This window comes from Cryptomeria japonica, chromosome 1 (assembly GCF_030272615.1).
Source record: "Cryptomeria japonica chromosome 1, Sugi_1.0, whole genome shotgun sequence".
NCBI lineage: Eukaryota > Viridiplantae > Streptophyta > Pinopsida > Cupressales > Cupressaceae > Cryptomeria > Cryptomeria japonica.
Genome location: NC_081405.1, coordinates 378,314,275 through 378,326,181, shown reverse-complemented (window position 1 = coordinate 378,326,181; position 11,907 = coordinate 378,314,275). Strand labels below are relative to the sequence as shown.

At 36.8% G+C, this 11,907-nt stretch overlaps 1 protein-coding gene across 18 annotated transcripts; it reads right to left on the bottom strand.

The window, feature by feature from the left end:
- Nucleotides 1–875: 875 nt before the first annotated feature.
- On the bottom strand, nucleotides 876–10,986 carry LOC131874603 (uncharacterized). 18 transcript variants are annotated; one of them, XR_009371966.1, is made up of 8 exons: nucleotides 10,135–10,298; nucleotides 9,742–9,827; nucleotides 9,264–9,365; nucleotides 8,972–9,094; nucleotides 8,301–8,870; nucleotides 2,418–2,589; nucleotides 1,259–1,508; nucleotides 876–1,029 (listed from the first exon to the last, which is right to left on the bottom strand). XR_009371966.1 is itself a non-coding variant. In XM_059218202.1 (5 exons), the coding sequence occupies exons 1-4, from the start codon at nucleotides 9,644–9,646 to the stop codon at nucleotides 1,293–1,295; spliced, it is 369 nt and encodes a 122-aa protein (XP_059074185.1). In that variant the 5' UTR covers nucleotides 9,647–9,734; the 3' UTR covers nucleotides 876–1,029; nucleotides 1,259–1,292. The 18 variants fall into 18 exon arrangements, 4 of the variants coding, with proteins under 4 accessions (XP_059074185.1, XP_059074183.1, XP_059074186.1 ...); XR_009371964.1 differs by lacking the exon at nucleotides 9,742–9,827 and having other exon boundaries at nucleotides 1,259–1,303; nucleotides 1,401–1,508; nucleotides 10,135–10,295; XR_009371967.1 differs by lacking the exons at nucleotides 9,742–9,827; nucleotides 10,135–10,298 and adding an exon at nucleotides 10,323–10,583.
- Between the last annotated feature and the right edge of the window lie 921 nt (nucleotides 10,987–11,907).

Genomic DNA, 11,907 nt, shown 5'->3' with positions numbered 1-11,907 from the left:
AATTTAAAAAAATTGAACATACAGAATTGACTGACATTCTTTAATATGCTACTTTTTGATTTCTAAATTTAAAAAAATTGAACATACAGAATTGACTGACACTACTTTATGTGATTTACGGCTAGCTCACAGTGACTAGTGAAGGCTCAAAAGAGGAAGAACCTATCGAAGTTAGATGTGTTTACTAACTTTGGAGGAGTGACGAAAAGATGATAAGCATTCGACTCTAACCAGGTATGACCTCGATTTTAAGGGGTTTTGCTTTGTTTTGCGATTAGAGAGATATTAAGACATCCGTAGTGGGCTGAAATCCTAGGCCAATTGATCTGCCTTGTATGTCACTGTTAAAACATCAACAGCTTAAGCTTTGTTATCCTTGTAATCTAGAGAATCGACCTCCATTGGATTACTAAGATTCCTTGCATGTCAATCGATGGTGCCAGGTGAATAGGCCATTGTTTTCCTTGCATGCCTCTAAAAACAAGGGCTGCAGGGCAGCTTAGTTCCTGCCCAGTGCTGCAAAGGTGGGTGTGGATTAACTGTCGTGTATGTGACCGTGAACACAGATAACACTCAGACCTATAATAATTTTTCTTAGCTGTCGTGTATGTGACTGTGAACACAGATAACACTCATACTGAAGAAAATATTCCTTAGCTAAGATTGTTGTACATCAGGAAACTACAATGGGAGTAATGGGTGTGTCACTAGAATATAGTCAAGCCAATTTGACAAAAGGAACAAGAATTATTGCAATTTCGTAATTTCTTTATTTTGTGCAATACAATCCCAAATTGAAATAATTAGCAAAATTAGGAACAACGTCACTTAACATCATTAAAACTTATGATGAACATGCAACATAAACAATCCATTGAACATACCAAAAAACTTGATTTTCAATAAATTTGTCCCTGTTATCCTTAACTAATTACAAAGAATTATTAGTTCTAATAAATTTGGCAGGTGAGAGATAGAAACTAAATCTATTATCGGACTCTTATGCTTTATTGAATCTCATCAGTCCACCTGTAAAGCAACGTAGAAAATGAAATCAATCTCAAGGTGTTTACAATGTCATTCCAGAAATCATAGGAAAGATCTAAAAGATTCTTTTCAGCTTAAAAAAGTTTGACTGTTGCCATTAATCCATCCTAATTGAAACTCATCAAAAAAGCCAATGAGTTGCATGGTAAACAAATAATGTTCTGATCATAGAGGATTTCTATTGAACCAAAAACCAAAATGGCACACATACCTGTATATGTTTGGCCTTGACATATCGAGTTTCCTCAGCAGGTACCTTATGCACAACATAGATTATCCATTATTTGCCTTTTACAGAGCCTATGATATAGTCTATCCAAACTTTTTTATGCATGAAAGAACAATAGTTGTACCAAAATTCAGCTAAGTGAAGATGAAACCATGCCTGCACTATCTATCGTAGCTCTCCGGAAACAAGGAATCGAACTATATATGCACTTTGACGTATTTGACAACCCAATCTACAAGAGAGCAAAAGATTAACAAATGAACAATTGAATTCATACATTTTATCATCCTTGTACAATGCAGTTCTTGTGTGAGCAGACATTAAAAACCATTTGGTCGTACTAGTAAGGTGGGCTAAGTGTAAAACTATAAAAAACTAGTGGAGTGAAGCCACAACCCATTTTGTCCTAGAAAAGCTCAATTGAAAATGCCACTGCAAAATGTATGAATGTAGATGCTCCACATCTAGCATTTGGAGATCATCCACAAACCTTAGGGAAATTAGGTTCTTTTATTCACCATTCTCAAGGATAGGATTTACCAAGTTGTCTTTAAACTAACAATTATGATCAAAGAGGCTTTCTCAATTGTTCACATGACAGTCATTAACCATGAGGATAAGCTCAGAATTTAAATTCTTTGGACTGGACACATGATTTTATGATTCTTCAATATGTAAATCCTACTTAGTTACAAGGATCTCCCCCTTCTATTTAAGGACATGAATTCATAAATAAAATATACAATGAGCATTCTGTAAGCACAATAGTTCTTCCCATTCAAAAAATAAAGGAGTCTAGAACCCTTAACGGATCCATAAATTGAGACAAGGTTAGAAGAGTTGATAATTGCACAAGAAATGTTCTTTTCCTAAGATGAGAAGGACTAGCTGGTCTTTGAAGGTCTCATTTTGTTGCTTGGATTCCACCTTCAAAGCAATTTCTAAGAGCAAAGAACTCTACATTCTAATAGTGATGCAAAGTGCTCTACACTATAACAGTGATGAACTGCAACATTGACATTGTCAGTTGCATTTTTTTAAATAACAAACTTAGCAATTATAATTAAGATAAAAAGCTAGTTACTATGGCATTATAACCAAATCCAACCCAAAAGAAAAATGCCAAGGAACAACAATTTACCATGTTCATGCAACAACCGTAAATAACCATCAATTTATCATGTCCATACAACCACCGTAAATAGCCCTTTTCAGGGGTTGTGTGATGGGATGAACACTCTGGTTGATAGAACCATTGATATCATTTGAGGTGGGGTATCTAGATAACCATGAATTTTGTTCCATGTTTTTGGCTGCACATGACAAACATAATCGTTAGCAAGTGGAATTAGTTTAATACCCTGTTCTACATTCTAGATCCTAAATTCAATGTTGAGGACTTAATTGTCTAAAGCAACCAAAGAGGAAGGCTGATCTGATTTATGAAAACCAGATTACAATACCTAGTGTGATACCTGCGGTATTGTAGATTTCAACACAAAAATTGACAATAAGAAGATTGCAAACCAAAAACTGTCTCCATTCTATTCAAAATTGGAGTTTATACAAGTCAAATGTATCCCAAGGGTCACACAAATCCCTTGGAATTGAAATGAAGAGTCATCATAATGTTTATTACAATTAAACTATTAAAACTATCAAAATTATCAAAAAACTAAATATAAAATTTCAGTCCACTTTGAGAAGGCATAACTTTCTCATCCTAGTTCCGAATTACAAACCGTTTGATGCGTTGGAAAGGTATTCAAATAATCTAGAACCAAATTTCAGAAACATCGATGATGTTCACCATATTTGTCCAGAAATGCACCGAAGACCCTCAAAATTGCAATTTACTAAAACATATAAAATTTTGGAAAAATTAGATTTCAATATTTTCCCAATTTAATCCTGATCATTCCTCCCCCCTTAAGAGGCAATGGGCCCCATTGCACTAATCTGCTGCAACAGATGAGAAAATTGTTCTTCAATTTGTTCCTTAGTAAGCCACTTGCCTTGATGAGAATGCTGACCAGCTCGAACCACCCGATACAAAGGAATTTTCTGATTTCTCAAAGTCTTTAAAATGGCTTCAGTAACATGGTCACACTGGACTGGAGCAGTAGTAGAGGGGTTTAACTCTGCAGCTTGAATGTATTCAGTAGCTTGGGAGATATCCAATAAAGGAGGAAAATAGGGTCTCAACAACTCCACATTGAAAACTGGATGCAGTCCCAAAAAGGATGGCAAATTAAGTTCAAAAGCATTCTCACCAACTTGTTTCACAATAGTGTATGGTCCATAACGAAGAGGTCGAAGCTTCCTATTTGGTCCATGCAGGCGCTCTTTCTGAAAATGTAACCATACCTTGTCACCAACCTGAAACTGATGGGGAGTTCTATGTTTATCATGTCTTTCCTTATACTTCTGATTACTCTGCTCCAATATCTCATAAACTTGTTGTTGTAGGTGTCTAATGTTATCAATGAATTTTTCTGCTTTATCTACCTCCTTGTCACCATTCAATGGACTACTAGACTGTAGAGATGGTATTGCTACATCCATAGGTGCCAATGGCTGGTACCCAAGAGAAACCTCAAATGGACTGTGCCCTGTGGTACTATGGAGTGCACGGTTGTAGCTGTGTTGCACATAGGGTAAGCTTTCATCCCATGTGCGAGGATGTTTTGAATGATACATCCGTAAAATATGAATAATCATTCGATTCACCACTTCTGTCTGCCCATCTGTTTGGGGATGGAATGCTGTGGACTTTGTCAGTTTCATGTCCATTTTAGCCCATAGTGCAGACCAAAATTTGCTGATGAACCTGCTATCCCTATCAGAAATAATGGTTTTTGGCAAACCAAAATGAACCCACACATGTTCAAAAAATAGCTTGGCAGTATCTTCTGCAGAAATCATCTTTTTACATGCCACCATGATAGCCATTTTAGAAAACCTATCTACCACAACATATACACAATCATGCCCCCGCCTGGTAGTTGGAAGCCCAGACATAAAATCCATTGAAATAGACTGCCATGGCTTATCAGGAATAGGTAATGGTAAGTATAGACCCAACTTACGGTTTGCTGGTTTTGCAATCGCACAGGCTGCACAAGCTTGTATATGTGAAATGACATCTTGCCTCATTTTTGGCCAATAGAAATACTTTTGAAGGATAGCAGTAGTCTTACCAATACCAAAATGTCTTGCAACACGACTGTAGTGAGCTTCCCATATCATTTTCTTCCGTTCTTCGGTGGGTACACATATGTGACCATTATGGCAAAGAAACTCATCCTGCAAGTGAAAATCAGAGACAGATTTTCCTTCTACCAAATTACTATAGATGTTAGCAAAATCAAGGTCAGTACTATATAGTTGTTCCCAAGTGGATGATTGATGACCGCATGAATCCAACACTATTGTCAAACCTGCAATTGGAGGCCTACTCAAACAATCTGCCACCTTGTTACTGCTTCCTTTTTTATGACGAATGTTGAGGTGAAATTGTTGTAAATAGACTGACCACCGTTGATGTCTATCATTCTGTAGCTTTCCTTGTGTTTGCAAGAATTGGAGTGGTTTATGGTCTGTATGTATAACAGTTTCTTTTCCCAGTATATAGTGTTTCCATTGTTTGCAAGCCTGAACAATGGCATACAACTCCTTATCATAGGTGGGATACTTACGTACTGTATCAGAAAAAGTTTCACTGTGATAGGCAACAGGATGCCCATTTTGTGTGAGTACCGCACCAAGAGCATAATCTGATGCATCTGTTTCTATCTCAAATGCTTGGTGTAGATCTGAAAGGACCAATACTGGTGCTGAACATAGTCTTTTCTTTAACTCCTCAAATGCTTGTTGTTGTGCCTCTGTCCACTGAAATTTTGCTTGTGCTCCACCCCTGAGTGATTGATTAAGAGGCCATGATATGTGTGAGAAACCAAACACAAATCTACGATAGAAGTTGGCTAAGCCCAAGAAGCTGCGAAGCTCTGTGAAATTTTTAGGGGATGGCCAATCTTGAATTATTTGAATCTTTGCTGGATCAACATGAACACCCTCAACGTCAATGATATACCCTAAGTATTGAATACTCTGCATACCAAAAGAACACTTCTCAATGTTGGCATAAAGTTTGTGTTTTTGCAGAGTTGAAAGAACTTGTTCAACATGCTGCAAATGCTCAGACCAAGTTCTGCTAAAGATGAGTATGTCATCCAAATAAACAACTACAAAAGAATCAATGAATGGTCTAAGCACATCATTCATCAATCTCATAAATGTGGCTGGGGCATTTGTTAGGCCAAAAGGCATGACCAACCATTCAAACAAACCTTCCTTAGATTTAAATGCAGTCTTCCACACATCTACTGGATCAATTGGTACTTGGTGGTATCCAGACTTCAAGTCAACTTTTGTAAAGAATTTAGCCCCCCTAAGTTGGTCCAACAAATCATCAATTCGAGGGATTGGATATCTATTTTTAACAGAGATTTTGTTTAATGCTCTATAATCAATACAAAGCCTCCATGTCCCATCTTTCTTTTTAGCAAGGACAATTGGACTTCCACAAGGTGAAGCACTTGGACGAATGTGTCCTTTCTGAATCAACTCCTGAATTTGTCTCTTAATCTCATTATTTTCCAAAACTGACCTCCTATATATTGGCTCATGTGGTAGCGGTGTGCCTGGAATTAAATCAATAGAGTGCTTGACTTGACAGTGTGTTGGTACTCCCACTGGTGGTGTAAACACACTGTGATATTCTTTCAAAATTTTATCTATTTGATTTTGTTGATTCTCTGTTACCTTAGCATGTGTATTAAGAGCAACTGACTTTGTTTGTTCAGGGCGAATCATGAGTACAATAAAAGCTCCAGTTTGAGCAATCAAGCGTTTACATTGTTTAGCACTAATTAAAGATGTAGTTTGTGTTGGACATACCTCTGATATTCGGTACCTCTTCTCACCAAGCTTGATTGTAACACTACGTGGCCTGGACTCATACACCCCATGCCTCTGATACATGTATGGCTGCCCCAGCAAGACATCGCATACATCCAATGGTGCTACATCACATATCACTTCATCCTTGAAAGGCTTGATTGAATATGGCAAACGACATTGTTGATTGATTTGAATATCTTGTCCCTCATTCACCCATCCCATAGAGTATGGTTGTGGGTGTCTTGTCACTTTCAAATTTAATCTTTTGACTGTCTCCCTAGAGATCAAATTCTTTTGACTCCCACTGTCAACAATAAAATGTAGAGGCTTTCCATCAACCCACATCTGTGAATGAAAAAGTCTCTCTTCATCTTCACGGGGAAATACTTTAGCAGTTCCAACTACGGCATATGGGTTTGCTTCTATGATGGAATCATTCTCCTCTTTCTTAGAATTATCTATTGGTGACGATTCAGGTTTAGCTTCCTCCCCTCATATTTTTGTCATCAAATTTTTAATACTTCGACAATCCTTTGTATTATGGGTTGGGGACTTATACATCTCACACCACATGCCTGTGTCTGTCTTTTTAGTAGACCACCATGTGTTCTTGGGTGAATTTGAATGAGGTTCCTTGGTCACCTGTTTCCCTGCAAATTTATTGCCACCTTCAGCCCTTGGCTTGTTGTTTGCAAAGTAGTCCCTCTTCCCTTTTTGCTTGGATTTTTCTTCAATTTTTGTAGCATATTTATAGGCAGTTGCCAATGTCTCAATATTTAAAAAATCCATCTCTGTTTGAATATACCTGTGAAGTCCACTCCGATATTTCAAAATTCTATGCTTCTCTGAATCATTAATACTGAGTTTTGCTGAAAGTGAATGGAATGTATTGGTGTAATCTTGCACAGACTGATCCCTCCTTTGGCGAAGAAGCTGCCATTCTATGTATTTTTGTTCATATACATCCTCCGGGAGGTAGGCTTCTTTTATATATTCCACAAATTCTCCCCATGTGGGCTTCTTATCAAGAGATAGTATAAAACCATCTTCAGCAACTGATTCTTGTTCTTTATTTGCTACTTTGGTTTCCCATGCTAATTTCACATGGGTTTCAGCTTTGAGGAGAGCAAATGTTATCTTTTCAGCATCTGAGAAATTATTTACAGAAAAGTACCTATCCAACTTTGATAACCAGTTATCAACAGCTTCAGCATCGACCTTTCCTTCAAAATTTGGGATGTCGAAATTGACCTGCACTTTGAAAGGGGTATTTCCACGAAATGGTGTTTCAGATTCAGAGGGTTTTTGCTTCTGTAGGAGGTATGAAAATTGACTCATCATCTCCTCTCGTTGCTTATTTAAAGCTTCCTCGACCAACTTCTTAACATCATTGTTTGACATCTTCGATTGTGTGCGTCTCAAAGGTGGGTATTTTGACAAATCTTGTGTATCCAATCCTAATCTTTGGTAGGAAGACCTTGTGTAAATTGGCATAAAGGAGCGTTCCCGCTCTGATACCACTGATCTGATTTATGAAAACCAGATTACAATACCTAGTGTGATACCTGCGGTATTGTAGATTTCAACACAAAAATTGACAATAAGAAGATTGCAAACCAAAAACTGTCTCCATTCTATTCAAAATTGGAGTTTATACAAGTCGAATGTATCCCAAGGGTCACACAAATCCCTTGGAATTGAAATGAAGAGTCATCATAATGTTTATTACAATTAAACTATTAAAACTATCAAAATTATCAAAAAACTAAATATAAAATTTCAGTCCACTTTGAGAAGGCATAACTTTCTCATCCTAGCTCCGAATTACAAACCGTTTGATGCGTTGGAAAGGTATTCAAATAATCTAGAACCAAACTTCGGAAACATCTATGATATTCCATCATGTTTCCGGACACCATATTTGTCCAGAAATGCACCGAAGACCCTCAAAATTGCAATTTACTAAAACATATAAAATTTTGGAAAAATTAGATTTCAATATTTTCCCAATTTAACCCTGATCAAAGGCCCTGCTCAAGTATAGAGAATTGGATATCCATACCCTATTGTAAACCTCCCCATTTGCAACGGTAAGGGATGAAGCTCGCAAAGATTGTCGAGTCTGGCTTACACCTGCCAATTGCATTTCTTTGAAAGTTTCTAGAAACCTTTCAACAAATACTTTATGTGCATATCCTGCAATCACTGCAGTCCATGAGACTACATCTCTTCGAGGCATTCTGTCAAACGATTCCCGTGCGTTGTCTATGCTTCCACATTTTACATACACATCTACCAGGGCAATTGTAACTACATCTGGAAAAAATTTGCATCCTTTATGCTTTGAAGGATGTCCATACCCTGGCATAAAGGATGTCCATACCCTGTTCCGAAGCTCCCGTTTTGGGACAGGCATGGGGGATGCAAGCAAAGGTTGTGGAATTTGGCTTGATACCTGCTAAATACATTTGCTTAAAAGTTTCTGAAGCATTGTCAACAAATCCATTTTGTGCATATCCTGAAATCATTGTAGTCCACGAGGACACATCTTTTTGAGGTATTTTGTCAGACAGTTAATGTGCCCTGTCATTGCCTCTACATTTTGCATGTCCACAACAACACCTGACCTTGCCTGCAAAAGGAGTTAATCAGATTCAGAGGTACAAAAAATAATTGGAAAACGTTTATAGGGAATATATTTATCAGCACAAATTTTCTGATTATATAGTGCACCTGTGAAATTCTATTTGCATGAATTGTTACAAGTCGCAGTTGGGTACTGCTCAGGCTTCCAAGATAAGGTAAAAGTGCTTTTCCAAGGACAATATATATGTCTACTGGAAAAGAAACGACCATCTGTACAAGCAGATATATTCCTTTTTTCTTCATTCTGAATAACATATTTTTCAGGCTTGAAAATAAAACAACTTAAGCAAAGAAAATATTAACAAGGCAGAAAATCTACAGTGACCTGCATTTATTAGCAACAAATAAATATATTTGGAAGCCAAAAACAAAAGCCTACCTTCCGAACATCTGCACTGTGGTTCCCAAAAGCGTCAAATAATGCAGGCAAAAATGAAGGTATCTGAGCCATAAGTTCCTCCGATGGAAGTCGACCCACAAGCTGCAGAACCAACAAATGTCAGTTATAGCACAACATGGCATTGGTAAAGGTTCTTGCTTTTACATGATCTATTAAAATAAATTGGCATCCACCATTACCACCTGATTGTGTGTTTTCTTTTGGACAGTTGTAGGATAACCACCCAAAGCATTAAAAGAAGTGAAATCAAGATTTTTAAATTGTGTTGGAGTGATTATTTGCAAAGTCTGAAGGAAAGAAAGGTAAATGAACTGTTTGATAAGCAGTCCACAAATTATGCAAGAGACTAGGGAAGACAACATTGACAAGGCAAGTAAATTCTACAAAATATATCACGAGGAGAGACTTTTTGAAATGTTAGAATGCACTCAATAGATTTGTAGAAATGCGTACTTACAGGGAAGCAATTGGCAGGCATAAGTCAAATCCATTTCTCTAGCCCTAAAGAAGTCAAAACAAAGCACCAGAATCGAACGTGCCAGCCTAGATGCAGAGAAAATAAAAAACCCTAAACTTAATAAAGAAAGTTGTAGAGACAAAGAAAGGCGTAGATCAGAAATCACAAATCCAGAAACTAGGTTAACATTATCCAGAAATCAAGTATCAGCTTGAACGAGGCAAAATATGCACGGACATTGTGAATTGATTCACCAATGGCGGTCCTAAATACCCAGCAAACATGAGATTGCTGGAAAACAAAATGAGAGAGATTCATCTCATAATAAATTGAGAAAAATAAAAACTACAAGACAGGATACCCAATGCCAACTGCATTTAAGAAATCACAGACCTTGCGCCTTATTTCATTTGATTGCAATATAGGAAACAGTCCTGCATTGCAAATCTATAAAAGTGTAGAATCATCCATTTGCGGCGGCGAGTAAGGCACTATTGGAATTTGAGGAAAACTATAGGGGTAGCAATAGAAACTATTTCCAACACTGAGTATAAGTAATTGTTACACAGAAAACGTATTACCCTCCAAATGCATGCAAAATGTGGAAACATACACAAGGCACGTGGACTATTCAGCCAAATGCGTGGAAGAAATGTGTCCTCTTGGACTGTGGTGTGGCAGTGATAATCTGACGAGCCTCGGAAAACTCCAAAGTTCAGTTCTCTTCCATTGGGCTCTGCACCGGAGACTCTCTGTGTCCGCCATCTACATAATGCCAAACACTCCAGCCCTCAAAGCCCACCTCGTTCCATGTGAAGGCAAGTATATCGCTCCAAAACTTTAATCCAATGAGGAACTGTAGAATTCATTCATTTATGCATTTCGGTTAAAAATTGTTTAAATCAAACAACTTAAACATTGCAAAATAAGAAACTGCAGTTATATCTGCAATATGATTGGTGGAGATAATAGGAACTATTGGAAAGATAATGAATTCCCTCGACAATAGTTCGCTGAAAGGCAGGAACTAATAAGGCTCCCAAACGTTTTGGATCTGCATTGTGTGCATATTCTACAATCCTTTGATTTGAGATGACATAATTGTGAAACAGTCAAACAATTCACATGGCTTGCCTATACTTCCACGATTTGCATGCATTGCTACCATCGCCTTCCAACTATAATAGCTGACAAAGTCTGCCTTGTCGATACCCTTTCCAACCTCTAATTTGGCACAGCCAGAGAGGACGCTGGCAAAGAACTCCTGCATTCAGTGACATCACATCCGTTTAGGTTTCTTTATCTTGGGAATGGCTTAAATCACAGTCTCTTTATCTTGGGAATGGCTTAAATTACACACATTATGTTTCTATTTCTTGGGTTTAAAAGTGTTAAATATTCATAGTTGATTACATTTTGTAGACTTAATATGTTGCTTAATGTAATACATTTTTAGACTTAAAAAGTGTTACACTTGAATTGACTAACATCTTCTAAGCTTGATATGTTGCTTAGTGGGTGTGATTTAAGACTGGCTCCTTATCTTGGTCTTTGTTGCACAAGGACCAATTTAATTCTTGGTACACAAAATTTTAGTGTGTTTTACTTCTCATCATTTTATTTTGTAGAAATTAAGACATTTAATCTTGTTGTAGTTCGTCAAGTGATATAAACTAGAGTGAATTTATTCACCTATATGCAAATTAGTATAATGTTGTAATTAAAATTTGGTAGTATAGATAATGAATTTAAAGATCAAAATAGTGATGTGGAATTACTTTATCTTCAAGAGAATAAGTACCTCTAGTAAAATGATAGTGGAAATATAGGTCACACCATGGAAGAATTATTAGACTTCAAGAGTAGATAAAGGTGTGAAGAAAGGATAAAATGCATAAATCAATTAAGTTGATAATATGGTGAAATACTCATTAAAGGGTTGAGGTTTAGTTATGAATATTGCCCACTATAAGTCTCTTTATCTTAGATTTCTATGGTTGTAGTTAATTAGTTCGCATCTTATTCATAAAGATGAGATCATTTATTTAGTCATTATAGAAAACCTCTTAGGTTTTATCAATCGAGTCATGGTTTTCTAAAAAAACTTATATGTTATATTTGAATTTTTTCTTTCGGTATATATACATACATACATATACATGTACA